General features: G+C 36.7%; 1 protein-coding gene across 1 annotated transcript in view; it reads left to right on the top strand.

Moving 5' to 3' along the window:
- Nucleotides 1-21,730, top strand: part of LOC311076527 (leucine-rich repeat transmembrane neuronal protein 4) — a 117,133-nt gene extending 95,403 nt beyond the window's left edge. The window contains exon 3 of the mRNA XM_084104838.1: nt 18,092-21,730. Within this exon, the coding sequence (XP_083960964.1) occupies nt 18,092-18,430 (339 nt within the window). The 3' untranslated portion in view covers nt 18,431-21,730. The remainder of the gene's footprint in view (nt 1-18,091) is intronic.
- Nucleotides 21,731-22,700: the final 970 nt, after the last annotated feature.

Below are 22,700 nucleotides of genomic sequence, written 5' to 3'. Positions count from 1 at the left end.
GTGTGTGCCTGTGGTGAGGATGATATTGTTTATATGGTATCTGTCTTTTTTGTCTAATGGTTGTTATATAACTTGATGGTAAATTACATTACTTCTGTACAAAAATGTATAAAGTATTGTCAAATTAGACCTGGAGTCCAGGTCTACAGTTAACTAGTGAAAACTATGCTTTGATGTTTTTGTGTGGTATACCTATATCACTGCAGTTCCCAGCTGAAAGTAACACTAGTGGCAGTAAAACGCTAAAAACTTTGATTCCTTTTCACTTAAATTATGATTACCCAGTAGATTATCGATTAATACAGACTTATTTTTGCAGGGTTCCTTGCACAATGCTATGTTATAACCTCAAAACACTTTTACCATAGTGCATGGTAGTGTTATTATATATTTGTATATTGATATTCTGACATTTGCTTCAGATAACCAGCACCATATGTGTGGCTGTTCTGGCAGAGTCAGGGTCGCATTAATGCACGGGCTTATCTCGGCTTAAGATAATGTTAATGTAACATTGCTTTTCATTTATTACATAAAGCTCACTTGAAGTTCTTCGATTCTACATCAAAAACTACTGATAAAGTTCTAGCGTTATTAAAAACAAATGAACAGTCATTAATAAAATAAGAACAAATAAACAAATTACAAGCAGAGATGAATACTAAATAACAAAGTTACAAAGTCTAACAGTAGTATTCAGGTACAGAAATTAATAATTAAGCCTAAATTTGATCACTGTAGAAATTAAATATAGTTTCATCTTTGTTAAAGCTGTATTTTGTTGTTTTATTAACATTAATAACACAGACAACAGTAGGAATATTAAGTGTGTGCACTTTAAGACCAACCGACTGCATGGACCGAAAAAACTGACAAACATCTGGTATCTTTTTCAACTGTTCATAACCGAGAGAATACTTGCCGAGACGGATATTTAGACATAATTTTGTGTTTATGTGTCCATTCAAGGAAATGCGAAAGAGGAATCAATTCGGTGTTCGATGATGGTTAAATTTAGCACTTAATCCACGAATTTGTGGGGCCTGGTCCGTATGGATCACAGATCAATTGCAAACCGTTCCACACCTACTAGCAACTCACAGGTATCGCACACCGGACACGCAACTTTCAGTTCAAGACAGCAGTCTAAAACAGTTCAATCTAATCACTAAACAGGCAAAAGTTCACTTTAAGAATGAACAGAGTGACGTCGATGAGTTTGAGTTTGAATTTCGTTGTTTGAAAAAACTGAGCAAACGGAAAGTGGAAGTGTCATCTATATCATTATAGCTCTCTGTACAAAGCATAGGCTACTTTATTTAAAATGGAGGTATGTGGACACTCATATAAAACAATGTCACTCAGCTAGGACAACTAACAGGTATCGCACACAAGACGCGCCGCGTTCAGTTCAAGACAGAATCTAATCACAAAACATGCAAACGTTTATTTCAAGAAGTGGCGTTGATAAGTTCGGTGTTGAAAAAAACCCCAGAACAAACGGAAAGAGAAAGCGTGATCTAGGCAAATATTATTATCTCTCTATATGAAGCATAATTTCATTCAAGCCACAGAAATAAAAACATTTTGCTAGAAGATACACAATACAAAACACAATATTCTTTGTAAGGTAGTCTGATTACATTTTCAGCATTATACAATTTTCTTTTAGAAAGTAATATTTTTTTGTAGGCTATATTTTTATATGAAATTATAAATGAAAATAAATGACATTTGGTATATAAAGTTTTATTGCATTCATTTCTGCAAAAACAAAAGTCTGATTTGATGGAAGCAGGAAGATGGAGCTGATGTAGGCCGTGGTTCTAAGTAACCTGTGCAACTAGTTCCGACTATGTGCCAATATGTAGTTCATGCAGTAATATTTGTGTATATTTTATATGACAGACCTATAGTTCGGATGTTTAGTCAATGGCATTTATTCCTGCAAAATAAAAGGCTTTGTGATTAAGAAGATTGAGTGAATGTAGACAATAGTTCTGGTGGATGAAGGGCCCATCAAGAGGTAAAGCCCAGGGGCCCCTTATAGTCTTAATGCGGCCCTGGGCATAGTAAATATACTATAACTCATCTGGTACAGCATTGCACTTGTGATGTGGAGAGCTATACGAGTCCTGTGAAACACTAGTCACAATAAAAGAGCTCGTAGAAGACTACAAGACTTGTAGATGTGCAAGACTTTGTGCAAGCAAAAATGGCATGGATGCTTCAGCAAAAGTTTTTTTATCTCACGTTTGCTTCTGTTAAACGTATCGGTTAGGTTTACTGTATAGGGTTTAGTGTAGGTGGTACGTTATTTTCAAATGCAACAGAGCATTAACCTTTTATACATTTCATTTCCAAACTGCTGCAATACGTACAACAACCAATGAAATAATATGTTGCCAGATTCAAGGTTCAAGATTTAAGAAACACGTTTGTTTGTTTTTTGCACCACTTACTGAAATGTCCTGTAAGTGGTGCAAAACGTGGAAGAAGTATTGTAATATCCTTTTGCAGAAAGTTCACCACAGGCATGTTTTTCCAATGAGTAATTACATTTTTTATATAAAATTAATTTAAAACTACCTGTATAGGTGAACAGTGCAATTTCTTGCACCACTAGTGGCACCAAATTGTATACAAACACACAGAGGCTATACAATAAGTTCTGAAATTAAGCAAACTATAAAATAACGCATGACCAAATTGGGCTTCTGTATGTTTGGAAACACTATTTTTGTGCCATTTTGTGCACGAAATTACACACCATCTCTTTAAGAGGTGTGTAGCAACAGCTAATCAGATCCCAATTATAGTGGTTTCATGTCATTTTTGTGTGCAATTTGCATCAGACAGTCAGTGAACGGGTTGAGGGCGTACCGTCTGAGGCTGACACTATAGTTGAGGTGGAGAGAAGCATACTAAACAGACAAGATTTACCCACAGAACATAACCTGTTGTCTAAAGCTCCATTTATTAGAATTGGGGATTTGTCCATTTACCAAAGAACAGTAAATTATCTCTAGTTCTTTCTCAAGAGCACCTTAAAGCAGAAAGCCAGGACTAAGATGCACAGGAGGGAGAGACAATCCGCATCGATCCTTTTCAAACAGAAGCATCTTCACTAAAGGCTTATCCTGAGTGCCTTTTTCCAGATAGAATGCCTCATTTCAGATAATCTGCCTCTCTGAAATGAAATCAGACGGGAGAGAGAAAGTAGTAGGGAGAGAAACAAAGGCAGAGACGGAGCGAGGTCTTCAAACAGGCCTGGCTTCGGTCCAGTTCACGGAGGCATGTCTGATTAGCCCCAGCTTGAAAAGGCCCGTTCACACACTCCTTTTCAATATCCCTGATTAAAAGTTGACAGGGGCGGCTGCCACAGAGCCAAAAACCCTTTTTACTTTTTGGAAATGTTTATCAGCTAGACAGAGTGAAAATGAAAGTAGATTGGGACGGATGGACACAGCAGTTTTGGGCGGGCAGACGAAGCTTACCCCTTCAAAGGATGACGGGAGATGGCGCATTGTCACAAAGAGGAATGGAGATATGCATGATGGCGCTAGTCAGAGATGAGTCAAATCTTGTATTTTCATTGTGGTCATCAACAAAAACTAGATGAATTAAGTTTTTGTCCAATCAACTGAGACTTTTCTGTTCTGCAGAAAATTCATTAGTTTGTTAGATGCATTTCTTAAAATCTGTATTTTTGTCTTGTTTTTACAGAGCATTTAACAGCAGCATTCAAGTAAGAAATGTATTCTTAATAATGCTACTAAAGTTATTCAATCAAGAGCAGTACGTGATTTTTGATTTTTGATTCATATTAACAGCATATTTAGTAGCAGTAGGTACTGTATATTACTCTGCTTTCACTTTAATACACAGATCTAATAAACACATGCAATTTCTTTCCCAGCTGTTTATGTTCACAGGCATAATAGGTGTTTATGTGAACTTTGACATAACATTGTGTATATTTGACAGCTTAAATGCAACAAGACGTGAAAGAGAACTTAGTTTAATACTCACGGGACGCACTGTCTGACATCCAGCTCTCTGTGGGCGTGCTTCAGGTGTGTGCGCTCAGAAATCCATATATCAGAAGTTTAGACTGATATGGCTTTAAAACGGATAAACTTTCATGATGATGAAGAACTGCAATGCCACATGAACGTGACCGGGATAGACATGATAATCAAAACCAAACATAATGTTTTAGTTGTTGGCAGAGTGTCTGAGGTACGAGCTGTACAGGCTCCGCCCTCTTCTGGAAAGGGGGCGGGGAGCAGCAACTCATTTGCATTTAAAGATACATGCACGAAAACAGCACGTTTTTCCTTCCATTAAAAAAAATCTGCATTTACAACATGGTATAATAAATGGTCTGTGTGGTATTTTGAGCAGAAACTTCACAGACACATTCTTGAGACACTTGAGACTTATATTACATCTTGTAAAAAAGGGCATAATAGTTCCCCTTTAAAGAAAAATTGTACCCACCAATTAACAGTTTTATTTCAGAGTGTCTTTTCTCTCTTAAACATGTTCTTCCCCTCCCGCTTGTTTAAATTTCATGCTGCTCAGGCGAACTCGCCCTCAGACATGTGTTTTACTTCATTGAAAGCGTGTCTGGTGTCTTTAGTGTCACACGGGCTCCCCGTGCAACATCTGTGTCATCTTCCTCTACTCAGAACAGCTGCATTAAATTTTCACGCACCCTGATGCAACACTAACACGCACATGCATGCAAACACTTTTAAGCCCTATCAGGGACGATTTAAACTCTCTCGACAGTGACAAAAATACTTCTGCCAAACCATTGTGAAGATAATTTGTAACTGCGCGTCCTGCCCTGGTGCCAGTTTGCTGCTTTTGTAAACAAACCAAAAGGGATAATTCAGCCAAAAATGGCAATTCTGTTATTATTCTCTATCTCACATTGTTTTTCATGGAACATAAAAGTAGAAATATCTAAAGAATCATTATGCAACTCTTGCCTTACAGTAGTTAATTGTCAATAGGGGCTGCCAACTTCCAAAGAATTATATAAAAAAAAAAAAAAATCCCCACCATAAAAGTGTGAAAAAAAAGGGTATTTTTCTTTAATTTCTTACAAATGCCATACTTCATATCTCTTCATTTGTATTTTATTTCTTATAACTTGTGACTATTTTTCACAATTGTTACTTTATTTCTCACAATTGTGACCATCTCACTTATCTTTAGTATGAATATATATATATATATATATATATATATATATATATATACAGTGCTATGCATACGTTTAGATACCCATGCTAAAGTTGACTAAAAAGAGGAATAAAAAATCATCTTTTGGAAATTGAACTTAATGCCTTAATTGAAAAAATTAGGAAAAATCCAACCTTTAAGGACACCAATTTTCTTTGTGAATGAATAATGTATCGTAAAATAATAAATAAACGTTCTTCCTTAAAATACAGGGTGCATAAGTTTGGACACCCCTATGTTAAATTCCCATAGAGGCAGGCAGATTTTTATTTTTAAAGGCCAGTTACTTCATGGATCCAGGATACTATGCATCCTGATAAAGTTCCCTTGGCCTTTGGAATTAAAATAGCCCCACATCATCACATAGCCTTCACCATACCTAGAGATTGGCATGATTTTATTTCAGTTAGCCTAATAGCTGGTTTGATTTGCATTGAGAGATGATCTTATGGAAAGTACTCCATGCCAATCTCTAGGTAATTCCTAATTTTTTTAATTAGGAATGATTTTTTATTCCTCTTTTTAGTCAACTTTAGCATGGGTGTCTAAACGTATGCATAGGACTGTATATCATATTGTGCCTTTATATATCATAACTGTGAATTTATACCTTACAACTGCACCTTTATTTATCATTACAACTGTATACCTCGGAATTGCAACTTCATATCTCACAATGTCTCTTATTAAAAACTATCTCAAAATAACCCGTTTTATACTCACAATTGTACTGCTTTATACCATTTAATAACACTTAAATTACTTGTGTTTATTTTTTTATTTTTTATTTAAGTCTTTTTTTTTAATTGTATGGTGAGATATGTGTAATAAAACAATCACAATATGCACCTTTCTCGTAATTGGAACTTCATTTCTCAGAATTGCAACTTCATATATCTCACAATCTCTCTTAACAAAATTTCTTATAAACTACTTCACAATTATTTGTTTTAGTCACAATTATGTATTTATTTCATACTTTTATTTTAGTCATTGTATGGAGATATTTAACTCTTTTATCGAGTTCCTCAGAAAAAAATAACAGCATACATAAGAGTAAACAATGACAGAATATTATTTTTGAAGTAAACCGGCCCTTGTATTCTAACTGCAACACAATCGCATTTGCACAATGTGTCCGTTTAAGGCTGAAACATCTTCTTGCGTGTAGCCTACATTTCCCTATTACATGCAGACTGTGCTGGTAAACCTTAGTGATTTAATATTGCTTATCGTACTTGTCACCTTATTAACTAAAGATCTAGCAGATTCCATACTTTGCATGCTTAGCTGTAGCAGGATGAATCATGCATACAGATGGTGAATGTCTTTCGCCTTGTTTAGCCTCTTAGACATGGTAAATACATTGTTGCACCGAATTTCCTCTTGCATGAATGCACTGCAAATGCACAGCAGTAATGTTTCTTGTAATAAAAAGGTTTTGGCCTGACTGTTGGGAATGAATCCTACAGATTCCTTACGGTGCTCGGCAAGGCAATCTATTAGCCTTCGCTGTCAGCTAGTTGGCACGCTTCTAAGACCAGCAGCGTGCAACAAATCAAAGTGTTAGCTTGACTGTACGGCTTTAATATGCTACGTGAGCATGCTTATTTGCATAACTAGTGGCCAGGGCACAAGAATTCCCTGTTAAGCTCTGAATAAACAGGAATGGCAGAGACGCCATGTCCCTCACATACTGATGAGTCCCTGCTGTCATAGCCACCCGTAATGGACAAACAGCCCAGCGATTTGACTATAGTTGGCCATGGTTTTGTCATCTGGGTAATGGGGCAGGAGACAGGGAGTTAAGGAACATCACAATATGTACTATTCCAAATGAAGGCACCCGGGACCGGGAACAAAACAGGAGATTCGTTACAGATGCTTTATAGAAAGCATTTAAACCTCACCTGTGGGTGAGACCAAAGGCATTATGGGATAGTATTCAGGCATGCATGACCAACAATAAAAAGTTTTACTTGCTATGTGCTATAAATAAACCAAAAAGAATTAAATCTAACATGAGGATAAATGACTAATACAAATGTCCAAGATAAAGAAAAAAAAAAAAACATTTAAAAATCCTACCACCCCATAAACTTTAGAATGGTGGTAAACTTCGTTCATTCATTCATTCAAATATCATGATTTTTTTTTTTTTTTTTTTTTATATAATATTAGGTTTTGGGTGAATCACACAATGTGATGTTACACCCTAAACTAGCCTTGCCTTGTCATAAAAAAAAAAAAAATGTTTTTTTTTTTTAATAAAGTCAAATTAGCTGATATTTTCAGACTTATTAACCTTGAGGGTCTGTGTCCTTTCTGTGAGCTGGACAATGACATCACTGTTTTCTACTGAGCTGCTTTATATGAATTGAACTCATTTAATATTTTAATGATCTTTACACAGTTATTGAACAGAACTGAATCAACAATGAATGACTTCAGCTGAACAATGACACTGTTTTCTTTTTAGAGCTGCTTTACAGCAGAATTGAACTCTGTTTGCATCAATGAATCATTATTTTCCTGTTTATCCCTGTAAAGTGGCTTTGAAGAAAAAAATAAAAATCGTTTTTTTCTGCATGTTTCTGAATTTTGGCTACTACGTGATTTGGTGGACAAATGCTTTTCATTTTATTTATTTGCAGTTTTCACTTATAAAGAATCAATAATAAAATATGATGTTCACCAGCTTAATAAGGTTTCCAAGAATGTATTCTTTTAATGAGGCTTTTCTTTTTCTTCATTATAATATCAGGACAATTGTGTCACCCTGATATTTTTTGACTTTTTAAATTAATTTTAATGAAGTAATTAAAACATGCTCATCAATATGTGTATTTAACTCAATGTATGTATGAATGTATACAGTTTTGAATAAATGACCATCATGTCATTGACCCATAAGTCAGTTCATGGCTTCCACTCTGGGTGAACTGTTCCTGTAAGACAGTGAAACCCATTGAACGTCTGTCTGTCTCTCACGGCCATTTTTCATTTGTGTTAAATTAAATATAGTGTCTACCCTGACTAAGGTCCACGTCTGTCACTTTGCCGTGCTGAAAGGTGTAGTTATGACTTGTCACACACCCTTTCTGTCCCTCACACACACATTAGTCTAGATTTATGTGCATGCACTGTTCAGAATTCGTAGTTAGTATATTATAATTAATCAATGCCACCTCACTGCAGATCTGTTGGGAGTGGCCGAAGGAAGGAATAGCTGAGAGAGAGAGAGAGAGAGAGAGAGAGAGAGAGAGAGAGAGAGAGAGAGAGAGAGAGAGAGAGAGAGAGAGAGAGAGAGAGAGAGAGAGAGAGAGAGAGAGAGAGAGAGAGAGAGAGAGAGAGAGAGAGAGAGAGAGAGAGAGAGAGAGAGAGAGAGAGAGAGAGAGTGTGTGTGGGGGGGGACTAGCCCACTGAGCTGGAGAGAGTGAGCAGGTACCGCTATGGTACCACTGAGGACTCATTGGAAAGGTTTGACTCACTGCAAATGTCTGCCTTATTGTACAGGATTCACCCTGTTTATCATTTATATGTCTTTTCATTTGGATAGTCCACTGCATTCCACTAGCATAAACATCCTGGACTAAATATTTATCTTCTCAGATGACCGCTCTTTACCTCGGACACACATTATAACTTGTACAATGTGATACTTCTCTTCATCAGAGAAGTCACTTTCAGTCGATAGCAAATCAAGATGGACCATTTACATTGGGATAGTTCACCCAAAAATGAATGAAATGAAAACGAAAGTGTCTGTCCCATAAGGCTTTCATCTTTAGAACACAAATGAGGATCTGAGAGCACAAGAGTGAACACAAGAATGAACCTCAATGGTTGTTGCTGAAGCTCAAACGTGCTGCGAAACACAAGTATGAACCTCATTGGTTGTTGCTGAAGCTCAAACGTGCTGCGAAACACAAGAATGAACCTCATTGGTTGTTGCTGAAGCTCAAACGTGCTGCGAAACACGAGAATGAACCTCATTGGTTCTTGCTGAAGCTCAAACGTGCTGTGTAACACGAGAATGAACCTCATTGGTTCTTGCACATCAAGCGTTCACGCTTGAGCTTCCGTTAACCGCAACTGATGTTTGAGTTGAAGAATGTTTATATGTGAATAAAAGCCTAAATTAAATCTGTTCATCATATAAAGTGATCAAGTCTCTTCAGAAAATGTGGACTAAACCGCTCAATTCATATGGATTAGTTTTATGATCTCTTCATGAACTTTTTGAAGCATCAAAGCGGTAGTTGCATAGCTACTACTCTATGGAGGGACAGAAAGTTATCAAATTTCATCAAAAAGATTTTCATTTGTGTTCTGAAGATGAACGAATGTCTTCAATTTTCATTTTTGGGCGAACTAACTCTTTAATAAATATTAATTCATTTGTTTATGTTATTCCAAATATTCCAAAGTTCTTATTAATCAAAATGAAAAACTTGTTCCACTCCACTCCAACCACCTAACGGAGAAGGAATGTTGAGAAAAATCAATGTATTATTGCATTATCCAGGGATTAAAGTTCTCCGTCGCTACGACGGATTTCCGTTAATTGCAGCAAGTCTATGACGGATTTCCGTCAATATGGTTCCAGTCTGTCCTTAATGTCTTAAATTCACTTTTCATAATTTTAAGGCCGTAAATAGGCTTTCATTTCTCAAATAGTGTAATAAATGTCTTAATTTTAGTTTGAATAGGTCTTAAATTAAAGAAAGACGAGGTGTATTCACCCTGCTGAGGGGGATGTGATCAAAGCCTGGAGTGGAGCAAAAGCACGTTCCTCTCTCCACTCTAAGCATTCTGTAATCACTTCGCTGATGGTCCACTCCGGGTTTTCAATTACTGCTCACGGAAAGTGCATGTCAGGCTACAGTTGAGCGCTGAGGTAGAGAACTATATTTCAGTTACCATGGACACACTTGTAGGGCTGGGCGATATATCGATATAAAAAATATATCGATACATTTTTTAAATGCGATATGGAATTAGACCATATCACATATATGGATATAGTTCAAATTTGCGCTGTGATCTTTGCTCCCCGCGCCCCCGCTCCTCCTATTCCACTCTGCGTGCGTGTTTAGAGCATGTTATGTTATGCGAATCATGACTACTTCAGAAAACCCAGCACAATAGGAACTACCAGGCAGTGACATAAGTGTATGCTGAAATAAAGTTTTTCACCTCAGAAAAACGGACTTTCTTGTCCTGTCAGCCATTATACTGTTCTCGTAGCGCACACTCAATTGCACGCGCAAATGCAGCGGCGCGCGCTGTATCGCCTCACTGATCAAGCTAGTGCAAAAGAAACTACGAGCATGCATGCCGTTACGTTGTAAATTACCCGAAATAAAAGCAATGCAGGGATGATTTCCATTCTATTCACCAGGAGGAGCAGTTTCCATGTTTCATTAACAGTTATTGTTAATATTGTGTATTCACCATCGTAACTGTCGTTTCCATATTAACCCCAAAATTTCACTATTTTTCTTTGTATTATTTTTTATATTTTTAAATGACTGTAGTGGCTCATACCAACATTGTATTAACAAAAACTAGTTTGGGACTGCTATTTAATAGTTTTAGCATAGGCCTAATGTTTATTTATTAGTACTAGTCTTTACTATTAGTCATATTCTTACAATTTATGTTAAGTAAAGGGGAAAAGTACTTGTGTGTGTGTTAACAAATTTTGTGTAAACGTGTTATAATTTGCCTATATATAATATATGTTTTCCCCTTTACTTAACGAAAGTTTAAGTAAAGGGGAAGGCTTAGCGAAATGGGGGGAGAATGGCAAGCCTTTTAATCTAACAGCCAGGTATGTGTCTTTGCACAGTATGTCACAGGAGACTTCAATATGGCAATAATGGTAAAAAAGTGCTAGGTCACCATCAATCAGAAGCTAGTCACAATGCTGCCTTTCGTGCTCTACAGTAGCCTACATGCTCCCTGCCTGGTTTTCATAGATTAAAATAGCTTTTAAAATACGCAAACTGGCAATATTAAAGCGGTTTAAAACATCTCCCCTTAAAATGCTATTGGTCTCGACTATGTAAAAAGTTAAAGGAATATGACTTGGCCTTAAAAAAAAATTTCAGTCAGAAGAATTTTTTTCACTTTAATCCCTGATTATCAAACATTATCTTTTTGGCAACAATGTCAGTTTGGTTAAAATGGCAAGTCATTTTACTGTAAATACATATTTATCTCATATATATATATTGAATATCATGACAAATAGCCATCAGAAAATATGTGTCAGATTGTATAAGTAACATTAGTTTCAAAAGGTCTTTCATTTCGACAACAATGTTCCGACCTCTTTCTCATTCATTTTCTATTTTTCAAGCCACCTGGGGCAGTGGTTTGGATTTTGGCAAGCGCTCCTCTCTTTTTACCCTGGTACCTTTTGATGTTTCTGAGGGTCCTCATAGACTAAAGGTCCAACCCTCTTGTCTCCAAAACACACAGAGTAATAAAATGCAATAACCATTATTTAATAGATCAGCTCACAGTCTCTTCCTGTGCTTTTGCAAGATCGCTTCTTCTTTGTGATTGATGTTGCCAAAAGGACCGATATACTGTATCAGAGAGGTCAATTAATATTGATATTTGCCATCACCATCAGCTGATAACCAATAATAAAAAAAATGTGCTTATTAATAACCAGACAATACAATCAATTATATCCAACAGAATAAATTAAGTGCTTGAAGTTGTATGTTAAAGCAGAATCATGTCTTGAAGTAGTCAAATGTAAAATAAACTACTCAAATTATAGGCACAGTTGATACACTACGATATAGTGCATTAATATTAGATGCTGTTGGAGAAGCAGGCCTGCAATTTAAATGAGTAATTAGTAAATTAGTTATTTTGTTTTCTTTAAAGGGGACCTATTATGCCCCTTTTTACAAGATGTAATATAAGTCTCAGATGTCCCCAGAATGTGTCTGTGAAGTTTCCATTTTTGAGTGGAGGGAAAAACATGCTGTATTTTCCTGCATGTATCTTTAAATGCAAATGACAATAACATAACAGACAGCAGCAGGTATACTAAGCGACATTTACACTACCTAATGCACAGATCCAATTTTTTATTTACGTGGCCATGTTAAATGGAATCTTGATGAGCAAGTGCTCTTCACATACACATGAACACAAATACGCATGTATTTGTACAAAATCGCTTTCCGTATATATGTGTTGGCTTTACTACTTTTAACATCCCTTGTACTGGCCCTAGATGACTATCCATTTCTTCTTAACAAATCCCATGACACTTTAAGTAAAGCAGTTTTTTTAAGTAGCTGTGCATTCTGCTTGTGCCCATGCAAAAGCCATTCGCTCTGCTCAGGGGAATATGGGGAAGTGGATTAATTGTGGCATACAAAGAGCTTTAAACCCGATCCGCTGACACAACACATCTCATTTGCACTTGCGAGTCGGGCCTGCATTTGACGTTGTTTATTTATTTTGCTTCCTGTCAGGAGTCTCTTTGTAAAATCTCTTCGTCTGCCACACCGGCAGAGCTCTCTTGTCACTAATGCTCACTTAGTGCTCGGTGACGGTAATCGCGCTTGGTCGCTCTTCACTATCTCTAAGCGTTCACTAATTCGCCCCTTTAAAAGCAATGAACTCTGGTCGTTCAGTGGAAATACATGGAAACTTGGTTCAGCATGATTTGTCATTGTGTGTGACAGTACGATAGATGAGAACACTGCAAAAATAGTTTTTTAATCAGTATTTTTGTAGTATTTGAAATATTAAGCACTTTTTCAAAGTCTTTATATTTTGTTTTTGGGGTCTACTAGAACAGGCTTTCAATGAATGTTCAAAAAATACATTGTTTTCCACATATTTAGAGAAAAAAAGAGAAAAATTAGAACTAGTCCTCAGATGCCATGTCTGTAATTTATATCAAAACATCTAGCGTTAATTCAATCTCAAACAGTTTCATTAAAATAAGTTATTACTCCAGCACGTGCGTGACATCATAAACCAACGTGGTTGAACGACCACTTTGCGACTATATGGTTTTGGGAAACAGTCGTGACTAGCTTGTTGATTTCTTCAACGATGCATCGTACTATGGTAGTGAAGCATCGAGTTACGTCGTTATATGGGAAACACACCCCTCTTTAGTCTCTATGAAGCCCCTCCTTCTGAAAAGTGCAATGTGCTCTGTAGGGTTGGGTATCGTTTGAATTTGAACGATTCCGATTCCGATTCCTTGTTTCGATTCCGGTTCCTAACGATTCTCGATTCCGATTCTTTTAAGAGGCAGGGTCAAAAAAGTTTAGATCAATTTTAATTCTATGAACTTTTTACTTTTTATGAACTTTACTATGAATTTCTCACAGGGCTGTTTTCAACTACAATATAAATATCAAATCTATTTTAAACAATTTTTTTTTAGGACATTTTAAATGAGCTAGCTAACCAACGGTCTTTCTGAAGGAAATAGTCTGACCTTCTCCATCAATTGAAATATAAAAAAATTTGCATCACAATAAGTTTATTGTGATTGTCACTAACATTTTAGTAACTAAACTGAATTTTATTAGGTTTAGTGACATGTTACAATGTTTACATGGTACAATTTCTAGTAAGCTACTCTTTTTTTTAAATTATTTCAATTCAATTCAATTATTGTGATTTGATTTAATATTGACTCATTTGGATAAATATTATTTACTCAAGATAGGCCTTAATTTTTCTCAAGAAAAAACTCTAATGCTGTAAACATACAGAGAGCCCTATGCAGCTGGCAGTATTATTTAAGGTTAAAAATAACTCAATTGAAATATGATGCGTTTTTTTTATTATAATAACAACTTTATTTAATGATATAAGTAAAAATATAAAAAATGTAATATAGTAGCCTACACATATTTAGCAAAATACTCTCTAGCTCTTTTCTTGCCAACTGCGTGCTATAGCCTATATTATGTTCATTAAATGACTTTCCTGAGGTAAATATGACATAATTGTTCTCCAGCTATGTTATTGACCTCTTCACGCTGATAAAAAACACTGATTGATCGATATTATGTATGAGGAATATACATTTCGGTAAGTTGTACTGTATCTTTCAACAGTGTTCGTGTTGTTTTTTTTTACTATTAGCTAGAGATGATCGGTTAGTCTGTCGGTCTCCGTGTCCTCTGCGCTTCGCGATTTTGTGCATGGGAAATGAATGTGTGGCGTGAGAGCTTGTTTAAAGTGTCGCGTGTGTCTCACGGTGAATGCGTGAGAGTTGGCAGCTCTGCATGTGTATGTGTTTTCATGATTTTTTTTTTTACGTAAGCCGGCATCGCGCGCAGTTTTCAAACGGACGAGCAGAGGACGAGAGAATATGGTTGCAACTCGCAAGATACCGAACAATAAGAAAACATCATATAAGTACGTTTTTAAGGTTTAACGTCAGGGTTGTTTGCTCTGAATACATGAGACGCTGTGTGAGTTAATAAGGCAACTCACACAGCGTCTCATAAAATGTATCGGTTCGCAGTTTAGCATAACAATCCAATCCTAGTAATACACGCATTTACCATGCCATGTTACAGTTTACAAAATGTTTAACTAATGTGGGGGAAGTAGGATTATCGTAGGAAATCGATTAGGTAGTTACTTCATTTCAGACTAGGGCTAGAAATTATCAAATTGGTTACTTAGACAGCGGCTGCTTCTTCCGGTCGGCGGAATCGAAACTAGGAATCGAAATTTAAACTTTTGAACGATTCCGGGAAAATCGCAAAGCTAGTCCCGGTTCCAGTCGATACTCGATACTCGATACCCAAGCCTAGTGCTCTGATTGGTCGGCTGGACCAGTGTGTTGTGATTGGTCAACTGCTTTGAGCATGTTTGGGAAATGTCATGCCGCTTACCACAACCGTGACTAATGCAACTTAACCAGGCCTTGGCCCTTTATTTTGCTTTCAGCAGGAATTATTTTAATTTGGTATATTGTGTCGTATTCGTTCTCAGAAGAAAACTCAAGATTAAAATCAAGCGTTTCAGGGAGTGTTCAGACACAGTGTACAGTGATATAGAGAATAACTCTCTTTGGATTGACTTTGTAACTTTACAGACATTTTTCATGCTCAAACAGCAACATTACACACTAAAGAAAGATGAAAATGTAAACAAGCATAATAGGTCCTCTTTAAGATTTTAATAAGTTTCAATATGTATCTTACCCCCATTAGAAAAATAAAATCATATTAATGCTGTTGTTCCAAATCTGTTCCAAAAATACTTTCTTCCTCATCTGGAACTAAATTTTAGATATTTCGAAGATTCTTTTCCATATGAAGACAGTTTATAGTGACCATAGCTGTAATAAGCTCCAAAAATGATGATAAAATCACCATAAATGTAGAATGTATGACTCATACGCTATAGTTCAAGTCTTCTGAAGTCATATGATAGTTGTGTGTGAGAAACAGAACCAAATTAAGTTGTCAGTGAGTTGAGCTCAATATGAACTGGATAAATTGGTTCATTGAAAAGATCCAGCTCAAAATAATTATTCATTCACTGATTCCTTAAGTGTAAACTGCACTGAGTTTTGTTAAAAACATGCAAGGAAATAATTTGTCGATGAGTTTGGGAAAAATAAACTCATAGTTCATGGAGTTCTCTGAAAATATTTTTTTAATAATTTATGCATTTTTATTTAAATAATGTAAATTTATCTTGTTTTAAGGACATTAGTGTTTTGTCAGTAATATTTGTTGTCATATTTTCCAGTAAAATTAAAATATTCTTTGCAGTGCGCGTGAGGCAGCCACATGTGGCATGTTTCTCCTCAACGCCTCTCTGAGAGTCACGGCATGAAATGGAAAGGCATTTTGCTTGTGTCACTTATCATAGGAATAGCTGCAGAAGCCTATGCGGGGGTTTGTGTGTGTGTGTGCGTGTGTTCTGCCTCTTGTGTATACACAGAGTGAGTCACCAGCGAGCACAGCACACACACTGGGAAGCAAGACAGATGCTGGGTTTGCACTCGGTGTAAAAAGCTATTACCCCAACCAGCGCGGTTCCTCTTTGAAAACGAGGCGCCACGAGGCAGCTTCTAAATGCAGACGGAAGCAGAGCTTAAAGAGGAAGTCGCGAGTGGGCTGAGAACGATGGGGGAATGAGGGATGTTGGAATGTGTGCATGTCTCTTGGTGGTGGAATCATTATCCGAGATATTTTATGACTATTTAATGACTCTTGTGGTGAGGGGGTGGTTTAATTACTCTATTAAAGAGAGAGTTCACCCAAAAATGAAAAATGTCATTATTTACCTACCTTCATGTCGTTCCAAACCTGTATGTCTTTCATTTGTCCTTGGAACACTATAGGTTCTATAGATAGACATCAATGGATATTGATGAATATCCTGATTGTTTTTTGTTTTGTTTTTTTCATAAAATAAATTGAATGAAGACAGGAACTCTCATGCAACAAAAAGCACCATAAAAGTGGTCTGTCAAAAGTGGTACTGTATGACTCATGTGCAATATTCAGAGTCATACAATAGCTTTTTGTGATCAAAAAAGACCAAAATGTAAGTTCTTTGAAAATTGAAAATTCTTCATGGGAGAAGTACTGTATGTCAGATTCGTGAATGAATCATTCTTTCAAATCTGAACTTTTAAATGAATCGCTATTGCAGTCTGAGTGATCGATTTTGTTCAAATTCTTCACGAGAGAACTAGCAATGTTCGATTCATAAACAAATCATTCTTTTGATTCAGATCTTCTTAATGAAACTTTAATTCAGTTCCAGTTGAATGATTGTTAACACTTTACAATAGGGTCCCATTAGTTAACATTAGTTAAATAATTAAATAACAATGAGCAATACATTTGTTGCAGTATTTATTCATGTTTATTAATATTAGTTAATAAAAAATAGAACTGTTCATTGTTATTACAAGTCAGGTTCATTAAACAACATGGTCACACTTTAGTTTAAGGCTCCAGTTCTCACTACATATTATTACTTTTGCCTCAATAAACTCCTAATTACTGGTTATTAATTGTTGTAAAGTAGTTGTTAAGTTTAGTATTGGGTAGGATTAAGGGATGTAGAAGATGGTCATGCAGAATAAGGCATTAATATGTGCTTTATAAGTACTAGTAAACAGCCAATATCCTAGTAATATGCATGATAATCAGCAACTAGTTAATAATGAAAATTTGACCCTAAAATAAAGTGTTGCCAATAATATTTACAGATTAAACTTTTGATTTTAATAATGCATTAGTAAATGTTGAAATTAACATTAAGATTAAGAAATGCTATTTTTCATCATTAGTTCATGTTAACTAATGTGGTTAACTAATGTTAAATAATGGAACCTTATTGTAAAGCAATGACTGATATGTGAATATATTTTTTTTGGAATCAGATCTTTCCAATGAATTATTAATTCAGTTTGAGTCTGAATGATTCATTCACACATCAGACTGATTCTGTTTTTTGAGTTCAACTTTGACTCCAGTTGTAGCGGTTAATGTTATCAGTGGATTTTTGATATTTCATGGTGCTTTTGAATATTTTTTTTTAAAGTTTGAATTCTCTAGTCCCCTTTCATTATATTTGCATGGAAAAGAGCAACCAGTACAATCTTCAAAATTTCCCATTTTTTGTCCAACTGAGGAAAATAAGTCATATGGGTCTAAAATGACTTGGCAAAATGTTCATTTTTGAACGACTACCCCTTTAATGACGATTTAATGACTGTTGATGGTTTAATTATTCTAATTAAGATTCTTCAACTTGTCTCATTCTTGCTCTCTCTCTACTTTACCCCCCACAGGTCCCTCACCAGATGAGCACTCTGACCTTCTACAGGTATGAGCAGCCCATAGTGGACTACTGCCAGGCGCATCAACCCCTGCGGCTCAACATGAGCTACGATGGTCCCCCCCAAAGCCTGGAGGGGCTGGAGGAGCTTCCCCCCCGCGAGAGGAGCACCATCCAGACCGTGGCCCTTCCGGCAGTGCCCACCATCAACACGGGCACCTCGGGACCCTGCTCCCCACCCAGCCAGAGAGCGCCCATGGAGGGGCCCAGCATCCCCTACCCCACTACAGAACGCTCCATTAACTATCCAACAACAGAACGTTCCACCAGCACCCTCACTTTTAGACGCTAACAGCCCCGCTCGTATAGCAAGGCATGATGGGTAATTTCAAAAGAGGCTGCGCCTGGGTGGTGATCCACATTCTGCCGGCATTAACGCAGCTGAGTGTCTGAAAACTGTGCATACTGCTGCGCGCTAACTGTTTCTCGCGAATATAGAGAAGTGAAAATCATTCCCAACGACGTCGCTGGAGGACACGAGGATCTGGCATACGGTACACTTCTATTGTGGAGTGTAGTGTATTCTGGAAAATGGGATTCCATTTGTCTCTTTCCATCTTTTCTTTGTTCCGAATCAAAGGCCAGTACATGTTTTGTTGTCCCCGTTCTGCTCAATGGCAAATTGAAATCCAATGCAACATGCATGAGACGTTAAACGTGGCTTTGGTTTCATTCAGCCCTCGCTGTGCAACGACGCTAGGACGCCTTCTCTGAGGAGTAGATAATGGTGATTCTCCCATGCTGAGTGAAGAATGAATAGGAATGTGCAATAAACAAGGGGTTTTTTTTTTAAGAGGGAGAGAGTGTGAGAAAGAGAGAATGAAAAGAAGCAAATTAATGTTCACCAGAGCTCAAAGTAATTTTCATTTAGTTGCCAGGGAGTGCTCATAAATGCTGTCATTATTTGATTCAAAAGACAGATCTGTCCAGACATGAGAATGTCAGATGGAAGATCTGTTTGAGTATAAGAAAACTCATTTATTAAATTCGAAAATGATATCTCACATGGCAAGGTCTTTCAGTGTGCACATGTACCAAAGATCAAGCTTCTTAGATGTACATAAAGCTTGTGTTTCCTTTCAAAATGTAATCAAATGAATCAGTGTGTCTAACGCATACTGTAATGTGTGGGCCGGCTGCGTTCACGGCTGACGACATGTTGCCTGATTTTTAATTCTGCAGAATTTAGTACTGAAATGCAGAGTAAAAAACATCAAGCTTTGTGTTTGAAAGCTACCTGTTAACTAGATCGTGTACGTGTTTGCTTGTGAGTGTGTATGTGTTTTTTAAGTTTAAAAGCTGAAGTGTGTAATTTCTGCAACCACTAGTCAGAAATAATGACTGTTTTCCAAAAGGTTTCCTAAACACTCTCTTTATCTGCCATTGGTCAGGCAAACAGAAAACCACGCCCCAAACTTACACCATTGGTTGAGCTGGTGTTGCTATGTTGGCTGGTCGGAACTATGTTTTGATGTTTCTGCTAAATCAACTGCTTGTTCACACTTTTTACTAAATACTCTGTGCATTTAGCTAGTTAAACAGAAAAAATTACACACTTCAGCTTCAAGAAGGTAGAATTCTAAGGGGGAGGAGCAGACATCCCTAACTCGGATAGCATGCTGGAGTTACCATACAGTGGCAGAAACGCCTTCTTCACAAGTATGTGACGTATCTCAAGCGCACTGTCCACCGTTGTAACAAACTTCCAGGGGGTGGCGTTAAACTGGATTGTTACTATTGAGGTAGCCAGCTGTCATTGAAGAGTGTCGTCTTCAAAACTGTTGCTACGCTATGACAGTAATTGACCTTAATGGAAAAGCTGATGGTGGAAATGCTGGCAATCCACCACATACTTGAATTTATTTTTTGGCACACAACAATGTGTGAATTGGAGCTTAGCTAGAAGCTTTTACATTCATATACTTGTGTAAAACATGTTTCTGACCAAAACGATCTTTCTAAACCATTTTCAAATGGCTTTTTAATTATCTAAGGGAATGATCTGACAATAACAAAGCTAGAACCTCTAATAAGAGCCTCCAGTTGTATTGAAGAGCTGAATAAACCAAGTTTCAGTTCAGAAAGAGGTGGTCATGGAGTGTTAACCAAGAGATTTTCTGACTCTAGATGTCACTCAACAAAGCAGCTACACGGATGAAATTGCTATAATTGGATAAAACAGCAAGACATAGGCTATGGGAGACCGGGGACAACTGTAACTGAAATTTCCTTTATAACCCGAACTTCTACTACAAATCTACATGCCATGTTTTGAAGCAAGAAACATATATATCTGCCAAAAGTAATATTATCATTAAATTGAATTTAATACAAGTTGTCAGAGTGTTATGGGTTTGTGACAGTGACTTGGGGCAATCATAACACATAACACACATTTTTTTATTAACCCAACTGTATCTCTGATAAGAGCACACATCAAAATAATAGTATTATTGATCTAACATGTACTGCTATTACTGAAGCATTTTCACCTTTAGATGATATATCTTTTAGATGTCAGGAATTATGTTTAAAACACAGAGCGGGAAAATGCTTTTTACAAATATGTATTATTCGTGTCATTTATTATTTAATATGGAAAAATATACACACAATTACAAAGATTTGTTGTATTCCAAGATAAAATTTTAGACAACAGAAGAAAAATACAGGACATCCCCCCCAAAAAAATCAATGTTATTTCTCACGAAGTGAAACAATTACACTTTTCCTCAGGCAGAAAGTGATCTCTACTAAACGTGCTGAATATGTGTTGCAATAACCTCCGGTCTCCCATAGTCATTTTTTAGCTTGAGTTCAGCTCCCGTGTGGATTTTCTTTGAACATTACACTATTACTAGTCTAATGGACTACTATGGTCATCCAGTAGTAACATTACATTGATTCTGCATCACTCGGTTTGCAGGTTCACACACTGTAGTTCAGCAGAGCATTTTGGTCAAGAAACTCTCTGGCATTACAAGCCATTGTGTAGAAGTTCTGTTTGGTTTTTCTTTCTTTTAACCCTCAAAGGACTTTTGAATAACAAGAGAATATGGAATTATTGCCTGTAAACTGTTTGTTTTTTTCTTTCACCCTGTGTGCCTGTGCGTTTGGACTTCACACAATGAATGTGGACATGGTACCTCACCAACGGTTATTGTGGATATTGCAAATTTCAACCTGTTCAAAGCCTCCGGAACAACGGCGGGTGGTGACATCATCACCCGTCTTCTTAGGGGCCACAGTAACCACTTCAGGCCCCTTCAGAACTCTACTTTGGCATGTTTGTAACGGACACGGATCGATTAAACGAACGCAAAGCTCCGCCAAGACGTCACAGGAAATGTGGTGGAGAGCTGGCGAGGTAAGAAATGGATTTCACACTGTCACGTCTCAATCTCTTCGAGAGAACTGACGCTGTCAAGACGATCAAAGACATTTTGAAACGTGTCCTGATGGTCTCCGGCACCAGTTATCTTCACATGTTTATCTTGTAAATAGAGAGTATAAAGAAACATATTGTTTTGCTTTTTTTGACACGAGTTTTGTGAAAAGGACAGAAGCCTCAGCTGTTTAAACGCGCATCCTGATAAAAAAAAAAAAAAAATGCTTCTAGAAAGACTCAATATGATCCCTCATTTGGAAGATTGATATTTTTCTATCTGCTGTCTCATTCGGCTCCTCATCTCATTAGCATCATAGATTTTCATTTTATTTGTATCACTTCACTGCTGACATCAGTTTGGGAATTGAAAGATTGATATCAGTGCTCATTTTAATGTCTTATACAGTATACTTTGATTCTGCTATGTGCCCTAACCGTTGTGATCCACCACCCTCTCTCTTTCTCCTCGGCTTGTATTTGAGAAGCCCAGACCAAATTAAAATAATATCTACTTGTTCAGTGAGAGTGGCTTGTACTTTGCTCCGAGGCTTCATGCATGATGTATCAAGTAAAGGCTTGATGTTGTTAGGTAAATGCTAATAGGGTTACCTGCCCACCGCATTTCAATTCTGAGTAAGTCGCAAGAACTTTACAACCTCATAAAACGCTCCTTACAGCAAGACATTAGCTCAGTGGCAGCGATGCAGAAAATCCATAGGACTTTCTGTGTCCTGAATTTGAAAAGACAATGTCAGGCTGTTGTTTAGGGCAAACTAGAATATTTCATTCTAATTGTTCTAATTTATATATAAAATAAAGATATGTAATGTAAAATATATACGTATTTATTATTATATCATTATTAACTCTTTCCCCGCCAATGATTATTTTTTTTAATTTTTTTTATGTTGCCAGCCACTGCCATCGTTTTTGATCATTTTCACAAAAATGTCATGGCCCCTAGAATATTTTTGTTGTATGAATATCTGAACATGCAATATATCAAAAGAAAGAACAGACCCTCTGTTTTATTAGCTTCATGCATTCTTTTTTTATCAACATTTGAATGTGGGCAAGTTTCGTTAAAAAAAAAAGCTATAAATTTTGAACAAAAAGCTGAGAAAATCGGCTTTGGGATTCAGAACGATGATCAAAACATAGATGGAGTAGATCG

This window comes from Abramis brama, assembly GCF_963993115.1.
Source record: "Abramis brama genome assembly, chromosome: 25".
Classification (NCBI taxonomy): domain Eukaryota; kingdom Metazoa; phylum Chordata; class Actinopteri; order Cypriniformes; family Leuciscidae; genus Abramis; species Abramis brama.
Note: the sequence above shows the minus strand (reverse complement) of the source record. Positions and strands in the feature narration are given on the sequence as shown.